Genomic DNA, 20,353 nt, shown 5'->3' on the forward strand with positions numbered 1-20,353 from the left:
CCAGTCACTATCAAGTTTCTCTCAAAAACTGTTTCTCAACATTTAAAAGGCATCCAACCAAATCTAATATTTAGAAGGTTAGGAAAAAAAAAAAGGCCAAACAAAGCTTTTAAGCTGTAAGCTTTTACAGTACAGTTACAGGAAAAAAATCTTACTTCCAAAATGCATTTACTGTACCAAACCTTTTGTTTCTCAGCTCATTTGCAACATTACTGTTACCCACAGAATCTCCAGGATTCTTCTCTTGCCAAGTACTAAAGAGTCAGATCTTTCAAACTACCAGAAGGTCTAACTGCCTGTGAAGAAAATTTGCACCAGTTCAGCACAATTAAAATATACACAAAACAGGAATTCTCACTTTTTTCAAACAGTATTAGTCAGCACTTGCAAAGGAAAGAATAAAAGGGAAGCCCAAGAAGGTTTTTGCGCTTTTTTTTCTTAAAAACAAAACAAACAAGCAAAACAAAAACAAAAACCCACCATCACCTACCACCTCACTTTTCCAGTCCTTCTCTTGGGATCAAAATTTGCCAAGAAAACAAGAGACTCCACAGACAACTGAAGCGACAAGCGACGGATCGCAAAACCAACCCAAGACCAAAGGTAAAAAGAAGTATTTCCAGGTTTAACTCCACGTGAAACGTGGAGATGACCCGGGTCAGAGCACAGGCCCGCACAGGGCGCCCGAGCTCTGCGTGGGCACGGCCGCCATTCTGGGCGGTTTTACCCAGGAAGGTGCCCCTGCCCGGCCGCACCCGCCGCCCCGCTGCTCTTCCACCCCGGGCCACCGATGCACGTTTGCTTCAGAGCTCAAAATGCAGAAATAAATACTTATTTTTCTCCCTCACTAATTCAGCATGCCATAAACCCTAAAGCAAACGTTTCTGCAATGGCATCGTTCAGCGCAGGCTTCCCAAGCACAACAGAAATCGTTCCCCGCACACTGCCCCAGCGCGGTCGGGTTTTGGACAGCCACGGTGTCAATCACACACCGAAAAGCGTGAAACTTGATAAAAGACAGAAAAGGCCCCTCTGGGGGCCCGGGCAGCGCTGCGGCCTCACGGGGCCGCGGGCCCACCCAGGGCTCTGCGCGCAGGCAGCGGAGGCAGCAGCCAAACGCGCACGGGGTCAATCTGCTCCTGGAAACAAAGCCAGCTTTAACTGCAGATCATTAAAGTGATGGATTAAAAGGGAAAAGAGGAAATAAAAGAAAGACACTTCATAAATCACTATTAAAACCTACATTTCCACTTTTTGCACAGTCTGTAAGAAAGAAAAACCTACATCTGTTTTTGTTTTGTACGAAAAGATGACGGCAGCTAAAACTAAAAAGCACAGAGCATCACATTTGTTCCGACCAAGCCCATCACACCTTGTTTTGAAGAAAGGTTGCTGATGGCATCGAGTACAAACACAAAATTGCAAGACTTTGTTGGATCTAGTAAATGCTAAGCAAGACGGACTGTATACTGGAATTTAGCATGACCAGTTATCCATAGATGATTTTTCTGATTAAATATTGGACCAAATGTACACATCATCACGTGTCTCGTAACAGATTGTACTCACAGCACCTCGTGCTCAGCTCCTACTAGATCTCAACACAGACAGGATCAGCGATTTGGATGTATGACACTAAAACAGATCTCTAATGAACAAAGATGTGCTCCTCATTAAATACAGTCTCTCCAGTTTGCTGTTCAAGGGGGAACTGATGACAGGTCCTGCCTTCCCAAAGGACTGGGCACCGCTCAGCCCCACAGGACAAGGGCTCCCTGCCCTCTGCAAGCCAGCACCCGAGCTGGAGCTGGTCAGGTGCCACAAGGAACGCATTTACCTCCCAATACTTTGCAGTATTTCTCCATGACCACCAGATTACTGTTCAATTGGATCTTTTCTCTCCAAGTCTTGTAAACAAAACTCAAAATCTAAATGTTCAGTCAACTTTGGCTTAGTTTTCATCCTAAACAAGCAAAGAAAATAACAGCTCTTCACCAGTCTTTGAATAACAACAATTCCCATTAGAAATGCCGTTTGACAGCCAGCCCTCTAAAAGAAAAAGAAAACCCGCCACTCTTCCACAGCTCAGCAGCTCCTTGGGAAGGTCTCTGCATGCAGCGGTTCATGTGCAGATGAGCAGGATGGGATCACCAGCCCCACGCTGCTTTTCAGATGCAATTGTTCCATACTCACCATGTGCTGTCTCAGCAGCCTCCTGCTCCAGCTGACACTGACAAGAGAACACAACACTACAGCAATTACATTTAAAGAAACAAAAAAACCATAAGGGCACCTTCAGAAGAGGTGCTCTAAGCATATTACTCGTGACATCCTTAAACTCAGCTACCTCCTACATATACTTGCAAGGCATACACAGCAGGCCGCAAGTCTCAGCTTCTCAGGGAAATAGCATGTCTGCACAATGATGGACAACTTCAGCACTCACTTTCAAACAGCCCTTGCTTGCAATTACACCAGCGCACAGGCTGTACTGCGGGACACGGGTTCAGCAACTCGAACCACTGACAGCATGATTCGGATGTATGGCTGTAGCACACTCGCCGAACGGCTCTTCTCAGCTGCTGCACGACTGCACACTCACAGACCTTCATGGGAAAGGGTTAACAACCCCACAGAGACACTTACAGAGCACACGAACAAGTACTGCAGTTCATTTAAAGATATGTGAACAGAAAGACTACAGTTAGTATGTAATATAAATTATTTAATGCTAAAAAAGCTTCATATGAAGTAAACAGATTGTATATGAATACTGCATAATATTCAATGGGATCCTTTCTCTGCTTTGCACAGATTTACTTTACTATTGTTGGAAAAAATTAAAACTTGGCACTCACTGAACATATCTTTAAAATTCAATTAAAAATAAATATGTAATAAGATTTTCAGATAAATTATCCCTCTTCAAGGATTAAGGACATCAAATATTGTGGTAAAACAGGCCACACAAAAAGCACGTTTCCCAAGCTGAAATACTGAGTTAACTCGTATAGTCGGGTATAAACACGCTGACAGTGCTCTGTGAAGGTCCTCCCTTCACCGTGTCCAAAGATCATACCAGAGCATCTCTACCAGAGCATCTCACTGATCTCGCCCCATGGATATACATTTTCTGGCCAACTTACCATATGCTTTTGAGTTGTTATTTATATTACAGTTTTCAGGGGAGATACTAATATTGTACATCTAAAAATACTTACCATCTTATCAGCAAATTTTAAATTAACAGCAAAATTTCCATTTCATGAAAATCAGAAGGAATTACGTATTTTTATCACTAGAATTCAGTTCTATCCATCTCACTAAAATAACCATTTTTCTAACTATCTAAACTTATACGAGATGAGAAACTGAGTACAATGCCTGTCTATTTCACACATCCCCACTGTTCCTTTTCATATGTTCAAACATGACTCTTTTCTCAGCTACACAATACACATGTAGAGGGAGGTATGAGAAACTTTTCCAGTGCTTGATATAGCACATATTCAAGTTTGGAAAAGAACTACAAATTACTATTTTTCAGGATAACCAGCACTGACAAGAAAGTAAATATGGTTTTAAATGACCTTTGAAAGGCTTTTCAGATCACACTGTTGTAAGTAAACTGCAGACAGTTTAAAAAAAATGGAGTATTTATCTCAGTACTGATGACACTGTCAAGGCTGAAGGCAAGGTGGCAATACACCGTGGCAGATGCTCCGTTACCCCTCACCTCCCGCCACTCCTTTAGATCGGAAAGATGATAGGGAAGACAAGGATGAAGGAAGAGAGACTTAGACTTCAAGTTGGAAGGTGTTAAAGGCTTTTACTAATGCTACTAATAAAAAGAGAATATATATACAAAATATACAAACCCAATCTCGAGCGCTGGATGTGGAGCTGGGTCACTGAGCAGCAGAGCTGGGTGCGCGGGGCAGGTGGCTCCAGCAGGTGCAGGCCAGGCCCCGGGAGTCACGGGCGGGACTGCACAACAACTGGAACCTGGGTGCAGGACGCAGGGCCTGGGGCCTGTAGGTCACAGGCAGACAGACGGACAGGGTCCCCTCTGGATGCCAGCCATGGGCGAAGAGAGCGTGACCCTCGTGATCACCCTCTTATATAGGGGATATGGCAATTATGGGATGGAATATTTCAGCTGATCCTCAGTTGGTCAGTTCTAGTCACCTGTTCCATCCACCCCTCCTCAAACACGCCCCTCTCACAACGGAACATGGGAAAACTTATCAGTCTTTCTTGGTTACCATAGTAACAAATCTAAACATGAACTTCAGCATTCCCTTAGTCTCTTATCAGCACTGAGTACAGCATCCAAGGAAAAATATGCAGGCTAGAACTCAGAAAAGTACAGCCAGCTAGAAGAACTGAGCTGAAAGAAAAATCACTAAAAGAGAACTGTCTTGTTTTTAACAAAACCAGGACAGACACACTGAATAAAGAGAAATCCCACCACAATATGCAAGACGTCTATGCTTTAACATGATCTCCTTTTCTATCAAAATAATCCCACGCGTGAGGTAAAAACAGTGAGAAGTGTGATTTATTGAGCCTCTCAGCCAGCCTGCTGACGTGTCAGATCTGAACTCAGGTCGGACAGGATGACAGGTCCACCTTCAGACTGGATGCTATCACTACTTCCCAAACAGCAGTAAGGCCTACAACACTACCTTTGCCAGGCTTAGCTGTCAACTGCAATGCAACCCTGGGGAAACTGACTTAGAAAGGAGACAAACCAAACACTGTATGTATTTGTAACAAACTGAAACATTTTCCCAATAACAAGAGTGAAAATAAGTCTGGGTTGCACTGGACTGATGAAAAATATTACATCCTGCCCCACCTTGTAATCATTAAGGCAGATTCTTATCTGCTTTTGCCACTACAAATGAACAACAGACAAAATAAGAAATGTTCAGGGCCAGCATATTTTATTCCTTGAATATCAGGGAAAAGTTATCCAGAAAGAGCGTGTAACTTTCCAAGAAGCCCACAGTATCCCAAACAATATGCCGTATTCTCCGTCCTGCTGACAAGGTTTTCTCAAATTACATAATGGTAAGCACTGCCAAAAGCAGTATCCACCTTATTTTTTTTATAAAACAAAAAATAATTCAAACTCTAACTGACTACTATTCATTAAAATGTATTTTTCTTCAACTTTAAGCACAGTTCTGAAGGATTTCAGGTGAGGCAGTAAGGAAGTGTTAACCGCTGAAGAGATAGAAATAGAAAATATAAGCATTTTAAGGGTCTTCTTCCATAGCCACATCCTCCTGTAGCTTCTGCACCATTTTGTCCTCCAGCTGTTTTGGTGTGCCTTCAAAGCAAAGAAAAAATTCAATTCAAGATGTCTCTCTAAACCCAAGTAAGTGTTCTTCTGTAAACAAAATACACATCTATTCTAGGTGAAACAGCCTAAGAATATTGCTTAAAGAGTTGTTTAGGAGTAAACCCATCACGCTTTCAGGTATTTATTGCTAACCTCCATCATCACCCAAAACTACTGTAGAATTGTTTTACCAGAAAAGCTCATGCTGGTTTTATGAAAACTCTAAAATGCCGTCATATGCGCTTTCATCTCCAGGATAATGAGCTTTGATAAAGCTGGCAATACCCAGCAGAACCTTGCAAAGGGCTACAGAAATGCATTACTTTTAACAGATGGATGGCCTTCACACATTAGTTTTTACAGAAAGATTTAAGCCCTCTGACGGCTGTGTTGGATGGCAATAGCGTTAACTCTCAATAATAAGACCAAAAAGACCTCTTCACGATCCAGCAAGAATAGCAAAACACCAAAAAGGTTGCTGATGTTTGACAAAGTGCTGTACCGCATGCTATTGCGCATCATTCGTTTAATGTGAACACAGCCAAACACAGTAAACAAACGCTCAGGTTGATTCTTTGAATTCAGATGGGCTTTTTTTCTTCCCTCAAAAACCAAGGATCAGATTAAGACAAAATTTAAATACATCCTGACCAAAACCTTGTCTCACATCTATAAAATCTTAGACTATAGTTAGTGCAAACTGGAAGGAAAAACATAAACCAGATTTCTAGTTAACATCTAGTAATATGCCACATCTACATCCAGAGACAAAATCACTTGTAATTTCTATAAAACAATAGCTCATGGAAGCTTTAACTTCTCTCCATTACTCTAACTATTTAAAAAACATAAATCTTTACAATCCCTTTTTATCAACATCATCTAACACAAGCTTAGTGCTTCTCATACTTCAGAAACCAGAAAATTATTTAGGAGCAACAAGTTTCTCCAAGCGAAAAACTCAATTTGCTTATAAAAAAATATACATTATTATATCTCAACTAAACACAGATTTTAGTGGAAATTTTTTAAATTGCCACGATATTTTAAAAAATGTTAGGCTTACACTGAAGAAACAGCATTTTCATGTAAGGTTCATCATATACAGTGAACAACAAAAAAATCTACTGTCACAATTAGCTAACAAATTTGACAAGCAGAGTTTAGCTACTCTATTTTGTATCAATCCATGGTAAAGCCTGTTGAGTTCAAATAATCAATTCAAAAGGAAGATTTAGAGAAATGTATTGCTAACAAACATGCAGTTCACAGAGATTATTGATCTGCAGATTTAGTCATATAAAAATCCCCACAAACAACGATATTTATCATTAAATTGTACACACAAGTTACCCTAAGCAAACCAGGTAGACCAAGTTCGTACCTGCATGGGGAGCCCGAAGAAGGTGAATATTCTGTTTGACTTCCTTGATGTCTTCTGCCTTCTGCAACTCTTTGCTCTTCTTTAATCTGGGGAAGGGGAAAATTAAATTTCATTACCTTCAAAGAGATGATGTATATTTTTATTTTAACACACGACACATCCTTATCTAAAGGTATCTCAACTGAAAACAACTAAGATTATGAAGACATAAAGGTGAAAAGTATTTGAAAAGCAATTCAAGCACATAATAGATACAGAGCCAGATAAAAAGCCAGCGCTATATAAAGTCTTACCAAAATCTAAGACTCCATACTAAAACAAGGAAATATAACTATTGAGTGTGCAGAAGCCACATTTCATTGGACAGCCAATAACACATATTAGTTTGTTAGCGTAGTAGAGCCCACTCAAATTATTTTACTCCATCACTTGGATGATTGTGTATGTACAACACAATCACTAAAACTTTTGGTCATCGTTTCTCTGAAAGACTGTCTGTCTAACAGATACTTGCAAGAGTTCCCATAATACAAATACTTCTCCTCACCTGTTCATAATAAATCTTGCTTGGCGTTTTTGCTTTATTTCCTCCACTCTCTTCATTGCATCAACTGAAATAAAGAAGAAGTTGGTTTAGGTGTACTTACAGCTGAACATACATGCTATTTTGCAGGGCAACACTCCAGGTATTCCATGATACCTCTGTACCAGAGGCAACTCTTCGACGACGTAAAGTTACTCCTTCTTCAAGGAGCAGGGCAAGGGAATAGTCTGTGCACCATGATCAACTGTATTTTAAAAATTATTTATGCTTCCACTTTTCTGCCTACACGTATTTTCTACAATTAATCTTCACTATGAAAGGCTCTTACTCCACTTGAAATCAGATGCAAGTTACCACCTTCTCCTTTTTGGCATTCACTCGTGACATAAGTAACAACCGCGTCGGTGTAAAAGGCTTACACTGGAAGCCTCTTGAAAAGCTGGACAAGCACTAAGGTTTTTTGAAGATAGTAATTCAACACAGAGGAACGCTGCATCTAATTTCCTAACCAGTTTCTGTAAAAAGGTAAAATCAAGAGAAACTCCACATCTGTTCACTACTCAAACTACCCCCACATATAAGAATTTGGTGACGATTGCAGTAATTTCAAACACAATCACTACAAAGTGTCAATACTCTAAGAAGTCTTCTGGAAACATGTTCACATAGAGTAAAAGTTCACTCCCTATATTATATCTTCTGTTTTTTTTCTAAAATGACTCACCAGTCTTGTTCCACAACTCTCTCTGGTATTTCACTGGTTCATTTCTACGTTTTTCAAACTCAAATGAATTATCCTATATTAAGAAAAAGTAAATATAGATTAAATACAGAAGCATATTTAGATCCATACATTATTGCTACAACATTCACTGACAGAACTTAAAATCTTATGTGAATTTTTTTCCCTCTCAGAATCTCAGTTCCTCCCTTGTGCCAACCTTTAGAGATTACTAAACTAGAGGGAAACAGAGTAGAGTGTTCGACCTCAAAGTGTCAGAAGCCATAGTGATTGTCTGAAGAGAACTATTTGAGTACAACATCTCCCTCAGCTATTTTCTTTTTAGCAAGACAAAAGGAAGAGAGAAGACCAATGTGGCGTAGGACACAGAGCAGACTAGACAGGTGGAAGGCTAAATCGAAAACTTGTGGAGTCAAAGGCATTTAATGCAGGTCAAATAAGTTCTACTCAACAGCCTGTAATTTTGAAAAGGTTTGAAGAAACCCCAAAAACCAAAAAAACCCACTATTTCACGTTAAGAACATTGAAACACTATAAAATAATTTGAAATTGTGAAATATTTCAGTTGATGACATTGTGGTATTTGGGTAGCTGGGGATTTTATCTTTTTTGGCATACTTAGCTTTATACTATCTTTAACTGAGGACTTTTACCTACCCACAGGTTCTTTTTTGCAGCGGTAAAGCAGAGTTATTAGATCAGCTGCCAATCTTTACTTGAGCTAAAGACAGCTCCAATGAGAGCGACTGCACAGGACAGATAGAAATGACACGTACACACTCACAAGCCAGGCTCCACAGGCAGACAAACGTTAGTTTGCACCATGGAACAGCAAAACATCCAAAATACAAGTTGTAGAGCACATCACACACACATCTACATGTCATTCTTACTTACCCCAAATTCATTTTTAGCCAAGCGTGACACAGCACCACATCAATTCACTACAGTTTATCCTACGCTGAGACAGCTTTTACCTATTTATAATATCCAGCATTGTTCCGTATCAGAACACACCACGAACAGCAAAAAGCAGTCTCATGAGAGCACAGATGTTCCAAGTATCACAGTCTTGTAACTGACATGCACAGAGATACACTACAGCTGCCTCGTACTGCCCAAGGGATCATTTCAGTTCCAAACAGGAGGGGACAGAATGACCGACTCCTCAGTCACTCCGAGTGAGAGAACAAGACAGTCCTGTGGAAATGCCTTGTGAATAACCACCTGGCAAGACTTTGTCCCTCTTAACTTTTTTGTCAGTAAAAACTAAAAAAAACCTTGAGACCCAGGAAAACGCATGAACATATTTAACCTCTACCCAACGTACCTGTTTAAAGCAGCAAGAACTGTCACCTTCTCACCAACTACAGCATTTCCAAGTGTCACAAGCCTATTTAGACACTCACCCCAAAGCTGGATTATGAAAGAATGGATACCAACCAAACTACAACAAAGCACTACATTTATATATTGCTTTAATTCTTAGCATACATAGTTATATCTCAAAATTGGAACACAGTGTCACCTATTTAGACATGTCTATAGGAATTTTAAATAAAGATCTGGTTTTCAAAAAGATAATTCAAGAAACAACTTGAAAGTAACTTTGTATTGAAATTGTAACTATTTTTAAGTCTTGTATGCTGGTTTTGAAACATTTGTATCTATGCAAGGACTTTTCCTATACATTGTATACTTTAAGTCTCTTCAAAAGGTAACCACCCTATGTGTCTACATAGAAAGGCTTCCTGGGATATCTGGTAACCCAGATTATCTGATTGTGCAGACATACAACTACCGAATGTATAGGTACAGACAGGAGGAGATCTATAGACACAAGGGACTTGGGAACCGGCACATATTACTGACACAGCCACCTGATACACCAGCTTCCACACTGAGGCTAAGATGGGAAATTCCAAGCTACAGTCAAGCTAAATTAATAGCTCATGCTCAAGAAACCTCTCACATTCTCTTCCACAATCCCTCTTTTCTCCACTTACTCCATCCTCCTTGCCCATCTAATTAAATGATAATGCATTAAGCTAGCTAACCTAGCCTGCTTGCAAGCGGAAGAGGAGAGATTTCTGCCATTTCAGCAAGCCAGTGTAAAGTGCAAACCAGTTCATCTTCTTACCACTGTCAATTCTTTGCCAGCTGCTTTCCGGAATGCTTTAGTCCATCTCATCTTTCTGGGATTTCGCTTCTTCTTAAAGTTTCTGTGGCATTTTGATTTGCAGAATCTAAATATCTTAAAGAATAAGGGGAAAATAAAAGCTTACTGTCAAATCATATTATTCCTGCCTCACTGCAAGCGTGATATCAAACACTGAAGTTTCTCTAATACTGCTCATTGAAACTTACGTTCATCTTTCAAATTTCAATAGTTTTAGTTCAAATATAGCTATTAACAAACAGAATGTCAAGTACCATTCTTGTTTTTTCATTATAAAGTCATTTTCACAGCTGTCAGGGACACGCACAAATACTTATAATTAAGATGATTATAAATAAAATATACCAAGTTATGAGAATGATCACCTGCAAAAATAACAATAAAACCAAACCTGTACTGTGAATAAACAATTTTCTATACTTGTCAGCACTTTTTAGATACAGCACCATCCTGACAACAACAAAAAATCCCCATGCCTCTCATACAACATTTTTCAATGGAATACACACACCCACAGAGAAAAAGAGTCTGTCTTCTGAAACGCAGCTTTAACCCCTCAGGATTACCCTGCAGCAGGAGTCCTAAGCACATCAGTTAGTCCTGGACTGAATTTACTGAAAGTTGTTAAAGCACAGGCCAAAACATCCTAACTGATCCACCCTGCCCCGGCCCCTTCCATTTTCCTACATGTTCTACAGAATGTCAGACCCATTTCGGGCCCCTGCCACTGGTACCCGTGGAAGCACCTTAGTCCATCCAGCTGATGTTTTCAGGTCTGTTAAGGATGTGTAAAAGAAAATTCACTACCCACACTCGAAATGTCACTTTTATTAGTATTGAAATTATGTAACTAACAGCCATGCTAAAGAACAACCCCCTATCCCAAACTGGCCCAAATCCAACAGATATTTTCTAGTCAACAGGAATACACAACAAGATGAACCAGGGGCTGGGGGAACAGACATAATCATATCCCTATTTACAGTCCCTAATTTTCCCTAAATCTGTGCATCTCTTTGAACTATCCTGGGCTGTCTAGTATACAGAGCAGAGCTGAAACTTTACTTAAAAATACCCAAAATTAAATTTGTTATCCACGAGGTTTTGAAAATCTATTTTTCTTCAACCATGCTCTCCTTCCCATCTGATAGTCACTTCTAAAGAAAACGAATAGAAAATGTGAAACCTCTAGTAAAGGTAAGCATCTTTGAATATTTTTTTTACATTCTTCTACCAGTTTTTTTACTTTAACCCAGACAAATCTGTCGTTATGTTTTGCTCGTTCTCACATTACCTGTTCACAACTAACTTGCTATTTCATTACTTAAAAACAAAAAAACCCAAACCACCACCAAACACAAAAAACCAACAAAACACACGAAACTACCACACATCTTGTGGCCATTTTCTAGTAATTGGAACCGCGTCAGTTGACATGTACCTCTGAACTCCCCCAAGCTGTGACTCAGATGAGCACCACAGTTGCGGCAGTATTCGTTTTGATGTCTAAGCATGGGAAGGAAGCTATTTGTTTAAGCTTCATTTCACACTGGGGTCTCCGATGCCCTATAACAGTGATATGCAGTACGGCACAGGACGGGGAACTATACACAACATTTTATGTACAAAATTGTCACCATAGCATCAAGCCTAAAGTGTTATACACATCCTGTTGTGACAGCCTCAATGGGGTAAGTCACATCAGATATCTGAGTTACAACTTCTAGCAGAGTACCAGAGTACACAATGTCTGTAATCGAGATTGCTCAAAGTTTTAGGATCACCCACTATTAATCTGAAGCCTCCACTTCCCCAAAGTCAGAAAATTAAAGGATGAAGATTTTGTATTGCTCTGCAAAGTACATAATTTTTTAGTAAAAACCGAAAACAAATAATTCAGCCCACGCTCTTGCTGACAGCCGCGACAGCTACCAAACTACAGAATCTCCCACGTAACGGGCCCCCCACAGCGAACCCATCAGCGCGGCGAATGCCGCCGCCCAGCACCCCCTCACCCTCGCGGGCACAGCCTGCGGTGCTCCTGCCGCGGCCAAGGCCGCCACCGCCGACCGGGGCCTGGAGCTGCACCCCTGCCCGGGACGAGGGCACGGGCCCCGGGGGCCCTTGGCAACGTCTGCGACCGAACCGCGCGAAGACGGGACACCGCGCGTGGGGGTGAGAACCGCGGCCCCCGCAGGGCGGGTACCCCTGGGGCTGTCACCGTCCTGGCCCGGGCCGGCGCGGGAGGCCGACAGCGCCCGCCGCTGGGGCAGGCCCGGCCGGGCAGGCTGCGAGGGGGAGCGGGCCCCGGCCCCGGGCGGTACAGCACCGTCCCGGCCCCGGGGCGCCAGCCCCGCCACTCCCCCGGCGGGCGGTACCTTGCAGTCGTTGCGCACGAACATGACGCCGTGGCCCGGGTAGATGGGCCCCGAGCAGAAGTAGCACTTCTCGATGCGCATGGCGGCGCCGCGTCGCAGGCCCGGCCGGAAGGGCACGCTCAGCTGACCGGAAGCGGGGCGCTACCGGGAGATCGGCCCCGGCGCCCCCTGCCGGCTGGGGGACGCCAGAGGGCCGCGGAGCAGACGCATGCGCAGACGCGCCCCGGCCGGAGCTGCTGGGGACGCTGCGGGCCTCGTGCAGCACGTTGGACACGCGCGGTCCGCAGCGCCGCCCCCGCCGCTGGACACGGGCGGAGCTGTGGGGGGAGGGAGCGGCGGCAGCCGCGGCTCTCACGGCTCCTCGCCGCTGGGCGGTTGTACGGGGCCGTGGCGGCCGCGGCTCTCACGGCTCCTCGCCGCTGGGCGGTTGTACGGGGCCGTGGCGGCCGCGGCTCTCACGGCTCCTCGCCGCTGGGCGGTTGTACGGCGCCGTGGCGGCCGCGGCTCACGCAGCCCCTCGCCGCTGGGCAGCAGCTGAGCGGCGCCGCCCCTGTCACACAGTGCATGAACCAGCAGCCCGAAACAAAGCGATGCCCCCCAAGAGTCCGGTACACAGGAACAGAGAAAGCCCACCTGAAAAACACGGGGCTCCTGTCCTGCGGGTGGAGACACCCGACGCGCCCACTGGTGCGGCCGCTGTCGAAACAGACGGGAGAAGGGAGACACAGCTCCCGCCGGACATCACCCTCCCTACATCACAATACAGGGCCGACCCTTCACCTCCGCTAAGCGAGCACACCCCGGCCGCATCCCCTCCCCGGGAAAGCGATTCTGGAAGAACGCGTCGTCTTTTAATTTGGGCGTTTTGGTTTGGTTTGAACTCTGAGTAGCAGAGCAGCATGAGCTTTTCAAAGGGGTCAAGGCATCGGCAGGCTCCAACCATCACAAAACGCAGGGAGGACTGCGAGACATATCCTTTAGCAAGAGCTCTTAAAAAAATTGAAGCATCAGTCATATATAAAATGTGGAAGAGATTATTGCTGAAAAAATGAGCAACTGGGCAACAAGGCTATCACATGAACAATGCCGAGACAACAGCCTGTGGGGAAGTTCTCACTGCTGTGCTTGCTTTGCAGCTATAGAAAGCTCCATTTATTGGCCAACCGGAGCCACAATTTCTAAATCATCGCTCAAACAGGTTACTGAGGGGAAAAGAGTGACAAGAGTATCAACAAAATCTGTAATATGGCAGAAAACATGAACACACTACATTGACTCACCAGATACATCGGCCACGCGCACGCTAACTGCAATCCATTACAATAACAGCAGGGTCCGTCCTTGGATTTCAGCAGAGAGAAGCCTTTTGAGAGCTGAGATACTCACGGTCAAAGTATTAAAACCAACCAAGCAACAACAGCGCTTACGCAGAAATAAAGTTGGAACAAACTATTAGACAATAGTGCATCTTCAGAAGTAAGACGACTTTTCTCTTTCCCAAATGACTACTTCACTGAAACATACTTTAATATCTTAATAGGAAAATTAAATACAAAGACTTTGTGATCAGCTTGTGTTTGATCTCCTCTTCCTTCTCCATAGAAATGCAAAATTTTGTTCTAAGAGTGAAAAATGAATAAAGCTGAAATGGCTCAGTATTAACATGAGGATAGAAACAATAACCTAAGGAAAGGAAAGGGAGTCAGACAAATTCTTATATGTAAGTTGATTTACTCTAGAGTTCAGGAAAAAAATCACTTTCAGGCTCCATTTCCATGTTTGTAAGATCAAGTCTTCTACAGAAGAATGGATTCTTAAAACAAAATTTTAGGTACTGTCTAAGACCGATGGCTCTGCACACGTTACTCTAAGGAACCTACTAACCCTCCTGTGCCCCCTACTGCAGAAGTACCTGTTCATTATGGAAGGACCTAAATGCCAGGCCCTGTACCTTCCTAAATGGTCTGAAATTGGAGAGGGTCTTCATTCTGTTCTTCAGTTGCAGGACACCATCCCAGCTCAGAGTTTGAAATCTTCCTCGTCATTTCAGGCTTTACCACCACAGTTGCTGCTTCTCCATTTAAAATAAATTAATGATCTAAGTATTTGGTGAAAAATCTGTGTGTTCAATTGCATGTGCCCTTAGGGCAGGTTTTGCTTTCCAGTTTCTAGAACAACAAAAAAGACAGTCAGCTTGGGCTTATATTAAGAAAGCTGGAAGGAAGAAAAAACCCTTGCTTTAGTAGAGAAGAATCACAAACCTTATCAGCACAGAACTTGTCTCCAACCTTTTTGAAAAGCAGACCTCAGCTACATGCTGTTGCGGGACACGGCCGAGAACAGGTGACCGGTGGCCAGTGCTCACCGCCAGCCCTAGGAACAACAGCTCCAAACTGACTCGCAGACAGCAAGACAGGACGGTACAGGATATTACTCAGTCCCGTGCTGCACGCCGGAGCAAAGGCTCTGTGCCTGTGACAGAAGATGGCAGCCCAGCTGATAACAGGAAACGGCAGACAAACATACACAAAGCAATTTAATGAGGGAAGCTGTGAGGACACCAAGTTTACAGCTAGGGGCAAAACCAAATAGTAAATAAGTTTGCTTAGGTCTAGGTCTGCTATGCTTTGGCATTTGCAATTGCAATCCTGCTTTTTCAGTTTGATTACTTTGAGTTTCCTGTCCACATGGCTTTCTTCCCCCGTGGGCTCTATTTGTTTCACTGAAGACAGCTTTTTTCCTGGCAGAGTACTGTATGGTGAAGTCTTTGGTGGCTTCTATAATGTAAACACTGGATTATAGGATGTCGCCAACGCCTCCAGCAGACAGATGGGATGTGAGAGCACAGTGTTCCTACAAGCATCCACAACTGGATTTCCCCCCCTCCTTTTTCTCATATCAAGGTGCTAATCTCCTCTTCAAGTTCAGGCCATTATGTGGATTTGAAGTGCTTATTCCTGATAAAAAAGGCAATATAGATTGAAGGTTGCTGGAGTCAGAATCCAGATTAATTATCAAAAAAGAATAGGCACTTCTATTCCATTAACAGTTATTCACAGACAGAATTAGGTAACCAGCTGAAAAGCAGCCTCGCTGGAAGAAGAGGTTTTGCAGCAAACTGCAGCAAACTCAATACCTTGAACTCTTAGCAAAGCCCTGTGTTACAAAGATTCACATACTTGTCCAAGTTCCTAATAGAAGTAAAAGAACAGTTCATATAAACTGCCATATACAGTCACATAAATGACAACTCTCAGGCATGGGCACTTGCGGGATCAGGTTCACAGAGCATATCGTGTCATTTGGAAGACACTTCTGGAGGTCATCTAGACCCAAGTCCTGCTCAAAGCAGAACAAATCACACCAGGTGGCTCAGGGCCACAGTCCACTTGAGTTTTTAGTGTCTTCGAGGACTGGAGATGCCATCACCTCTCTCGACTCCTGTTGCAACTTCTGGCTACCTGCATGGTGACAGTTTTTACCTAATGTCTAGTCAGAATCTTCTATACACCAATTTTTCTCCATTGCCTCTCCATTCTGTATACCCCCCCCTTAGACCGTTCAAGACAGCAGAAAAGTCTCCCTTAGCTTTCCCTTCTTAACTCTAAGCAAAGCCAGTTCTCTCTCCTTCTACCCCTTGCGCTCCAGCCCCTGGATCTTGGTGGCATCTGCTGGACTCCCTCCAGTTTGTCAAAGTCTTTCTTCTACCAGGGTGTCCAAACCAGGACACAGAACTCCAGATGCAGTCTTATAATTACTGAATACAAGGGAAGACATACTTCTCCGACCTGCTGGCCTTTGCCACAAGGACATACTTCTGGCTCCTGGTCAATCTGCTTTTGAACAGAGTGCCTAACCCCTTTTCTGCAAAACGTTTTTTTTTTTTTTCAGCCAGTACTACCGCGTGGGGTTATTCCAACCCAGATGGCACACGCAGTCACACTTGCTCTTGTTAAAATTAATATAAGTTTAGTTCAGTTCATTTCTCTTGCTGTCAAGGCACCTCTGAATAGCAGCTGTGCCCTCCAGTATATCATAACCTACCTAGTCATTTACACTATTCTTGACGGAAGCAGCTATTCTGAAAAATCAGGCTCCTTATCTTTGCAGAAGCAGTAGATTTTACAAAATATATTGCTTGATTCCCTTTGCTCTGAACATGCTACATGCTCACATTAGCAGCTTTCTGAATGCCCTATAAACACAGAAGCGTTGCCTCCGTTTTCTTCTACGGGTCTGAGCTCCTTTTGGCATCACCCAGGACGCACCGGCCCCTTTCCGACTGGTTTGGCCAGTGCCGGAGCGTAACAGCAACAGGTACCCCGGCCACGCAAGAGAACTGAGATGCATGCAAACTGAGAACACATAACGCATAGGGACAGTGCAAAAGGACAGACTGATACTGAACTGAGACAATTCAGTTTGAACAAATGCTGACAAGGTTCAGATCAGGAATGTTTAACTATTTCATATTAATAAGAAATCCTGGGACAAAGCACCATAAGGGAAATCCAAAACTTTGTTCATTACAGATTGACATTTTTTGTTCAATACAGGATGGAAATAACGTTACTTGAAATGACAATTTCTCATCACATGAGAATTCTTCTTTGTTTTTTAAAACCAGTGCTAGACTAGTAAGAATAAAGTAATTCGCTGACAAGAAACATTTATCATTATTTCTCATGAGAGCTCAAAAAGGAACTAAAGTTTTGTCACAGAATAATTCTAACACATAAATCTTATGGCACATTTCAAAGGCTGACATCAAAGCAATTTAATGTAGACTCTCCTTATAAATAGTTACATATAATACGCGTGACACAAAAATGACAGTTTTGGTATTTAATACTTAATATTTAATATCCAATCTAAACATAAGTATTCAAAAGGAAGTATTTTTACACCATTTCAGTAGTCACTTAGCTCAGTAGTTGGTTGCAACAATCCTTACTGTTTCCAGGACCTGGATGGAGCTATAAACACACACACTCCCGGTAAAGTTTATGCCTGACAAAGTTCCACTGCAACCCTCTGAAAAGCAGAGTTACATTAAAAGAAATGCAGACACTGAAGTACATGAAAATGTATTGTGTCCTACAGTAGAGCTGGATGTTCCACTGGTCAGAAACACGATGGTAAAATCAAAAGGCACTTGGAGTTAAACTGCAGTAACTCTGGTCCACAAGCATTTTAGAACCTTGGTATCGTATAGTAGAAAAAACCCTCTATAGTTATTCAATATAAACTGCTTTAATCTCTGTCCTAGTCCCAACGCAGGCAAATTATATTGCACTTGTAAAATATTCTGTGTAGGCTCTGACAAAAATCTAATATTACATGTTGTGTTTGTTAAACAACAATGCCTTACTTTATAAAATATTTTAAGACCCAAGTTTTAACACTTATTCTTGCATTATTAATAACCAGAGGCTACATCAAATATATATACTTTTTTTATTAGCTCCTATTCTAGAAACATTTTTGGTCCTTAAAAAACTTTGTTATGCTGTGAATTCATGTTCACAACTGGTGTCGATGTTTGCCTGAAGCTGCAGGAGCTAGAGCGTTTAAATAAATAAATACACCATTTCTAAATAAGTAATAGCTTTGGAGTTTCGGGAACAAACTGCTGGGGAAAGTCTGTTACAAGACTCAGTCTGGCACGTTATGACTTCAACTGGCAACACTTCGCAGGGTAGGAAACCGTTTGGTAGGCACATCTTATAAATCGGTCTGGGAAAAAGACCCCAAAAATACTGATTGTTCCTTAAGTTGTATGAATAAATAAAATGATCAAAAAGTAACATGATCCACTGAAACCAAAATTGGCATTTATGTGATCCATAGGAGGGGAAAAAGAAAAGCAACTTCTTCTTTAAACACAGCCTAAAGGAAATGAACAAGCCGTAAATGAATATACGATAGCCAAGATGTACAGGACACAAAGGCTGGCAGAATAAAATAAGCATTATAAATTTATAGAAATACTGATCTAGACAGGACTAGTATCTTAGCTACATCTCACCAGAACACAATCATAACTCATTTTTCAATTCAAATTTGAAGAAACATTCCAAATCTGTGTGTGGTAAAACAAATCCAATGCAAAGCACCAGCTCTCATGAAATTCTGCTGTAATCTAGGTTGCTCTACATTCCTGTTAAAACATGAGTGGTGACATAAAAGAAACGTAACAGCAGATGTACAGTTATGCCATTTACATATAAATAAAAGTATATGCATGTTCTAGAAATTCAAATGACATCAGGAGGTCCCATAGGCTGTGTTGAATATACTTTATATAGTACGGTTGTAGTTTACATGTTCAATTTCATGACATACCCGAAGTGCTCTACATATGCATCCCAGGCTTTTCCGGAGTTTTTTCTTCTATATAGAATAGCTTTCCTTGGGTTTTCATCACTAAAAAACAATGGCTTGAGAGAGCAAGGAAAAGCTACTCTCAGGCTTTTGTGGAACACATAGGATTTGCTCTTTAGGATTGTCATTGATTGATAAAATTACCAATGTTTCTGTTCAAACCAAGAACCATGTTGGTAAGCTTGCTGTTAGCAGAGACCGAGAGCTGTCACAGTATCTAATCTAAATGCCTCGGCTGTGTAGTTAACGGAGCCTTCCAAGGGCAACTGAAGAATCCTTCCATTCAGAAGCCAACCCCTTCTCACCGCCCACACAGGAAGAGGTTTATAGATTTGGTAGTGAAAATTCCTCTCCTTCCCTTTAAAGCAGATAAGTAGAGGAAGATCTAGTGCTACACCAAATTATCATTGAAGAACTACACAATGTGATTGGTCCATGAGTTGAACAGTTAGACTGCAACTGTACTATAACTTAGCACATACATTAAACTTAATTGTAACTGACTTAACAGCTGCATTTGCCTTTTCCTTGCTCCTCGTTCAGTTGTTCTGTAGAGCTGTGCCCATTGGAGCGCACCACCCCTTCTGGGATCCAGGATTTATCCACACACCGTTCCATGCGCTTCATAATGAGGTCAAGCAGAGTTTCAATGGCTTTGCTTACGTTATTCCCATTAGCTGCACTGGTTTCAAAATACGGTATTCTGCAGAAGACAAAACCCACAAACTCACGTCACACAATTTATATTCACAGGAGAAAAAACTATACATGATTACTGCCACCTACTCAGGAGTCACAAGCGCTGTTACTGCTACTGCGTAGCACAAAGACACTAAGCAGTAAGTGGGCAGCAATGCAAAGTAAATTAATGAAATGGTTGACTCTGTAGGTAGGGTGGAAGGATAAGCTTTAATTTACATCATGGGGTCTACCCATCACTTAGAGACACTGGTCAGACTGAGCTCCCGAAGCTACGCTTCTGAGGTCTGTTTTTTTCAGCTCTGTTCCCCACAAGAAATGCAATTACTTTATATGGCCTTGTGCGCATAAGTGTTCTCGTTACTGATTTCTATCTGCATCAGCTAGGGCGTCGCTGCAAGAGAGCGAACGCCAGTACGGCCGTTCCCCTGCAGGCAAGGCTGCAAGGACTCCTCACGCGGTTCTCCTGTCGCACAAGGTGACAGTTCCTTCTGTCGACACCTCAACTATAAACATTCTTACATTAAAAAGAAACAAACAAAAACCAAAAAAATCAAAGATATCTATCTATCTGTCTCAGTGCTTAGACAACGTATGTCTCTGCTAACAAATATCTCTGGGCACCTTGGTACTAAAAATACAGGGTGTTTCGAAAGGATGGACCCAATTTCAAAGCAGCAGTGTTCAAATTGG

The 20,353-nt window shown here is 42.4% G+C and overlaps 2 protein-coding genes and 1 long non-coding RNA gene across 8 annotated transcripts in view; all 3 read right to left on the reverse strand.

Moving 5' to 3' along the window:
• The window catches only part of LOC136106624 (uncharacterized), an 87,928-nt gene extending 83,843 nt beyond the window's left edge, over positions 1-4,085 (reverse strand). For both annotated transcript variants that reach the window (XR_011741150.1, XR_011741149.1), the window contains exon 1: positions 3,879-4,085. This is a non-coding gene — a long non-coding RNA (uncharacterized lncRNA). The remainder of the gene's footprint in view (positions 1-3,878) is intronic.
• Positions 4,086-4,932: 847 nt separating this feature from the next.
• RSL24D1 (ribosomal L24 domain containing 1) lies at positions 4,933-12,723 on the reverse strand. The gene is made up of 6 exons (XM_065847763.2): positions 12,578-12,723; positions 10,161-10,274; positions 8,003-8,075; positions 7,282-7,345; positions 6,735-6,820; positions 4,933-5,338 (listed from the first exon to the last, which is right to left on the reverse strand). Exons 1-6 carry the CDS (start codon positions 12,656-12,658, stop codon positions 5,265-5,267), a joined length of 492 nt encoding a protein of 163 aa, XP_065703835.1. The 5' UTR covers positions 12,659-12,723; the 3' UTR covers positions 4,933-5,264.
• Positions 12,724-17,329: 4,606 nt separating this feature from the next.
• RAB27A (RAB27A, member RAS oncogene family) overlaps positions 17,330-20,353 on the reverse strand; it is a 32,328-nt gene continuing 29,304 nt past the window's right edge. For all 5 annotated transcript variants that reach the window (XM_065847199.2, XM_065847202.2, XM_065847203.2 and 2 more), the window contains one exon: positions 17,330-19,664. In XM_065847199.2, coding sequence (XP_065703271.1) covers positions 19,466-19,664 — 199 coding nt within the window. In that variant the 3' untranslated portion in view covers positions 17,330-19,465. The remainder of the gene's footprint in view (positions 19,665-20,353) is intronic.

The sequence above is a fragment of the Patagioenas fasciata genome, chromosome 12 (genome assembly GCF_037038585.1).
Source record: "Patagioenas fasciata isolate bPatFas1 chromosome 12, bPatFas1.hap1, whole genome shotgun sequence".
Lineage (NCBI taxonomy): Eukaryota > Metazoa > Chordata > Aves > Columbiformes > Columbidae > Patagioenas > Patagioenas fasciata.

What these genes read in the sequence shown, in the direction of transcription:
- RSL24D1 (XM_065847763.2), bottom strand. Translation starts at nt 12,658, where the DNA reads ATGCGCATCGAGAAGTGCTACTTCTGCTCGGGGCCCATCTACCCGGGC. An exon ending in TCGTGCGCAACGACTGCAAG is followed by an intron (nt 10,275 to 12,577) that starts GTACCGCCCGCC and finishes TTATTCTTTAAG; the next exon opens with ATATTTAGATTCTGCAAATC. An exon ending in AGAGTTGTGGAACAAGACTG is followed by an intron (nt 7,346 to 8,002) that starts GTGAGTCATTTT and finishes TCTTTATTTCAG; the next exon opens with TTGATGCAATGAAGAGAGTG.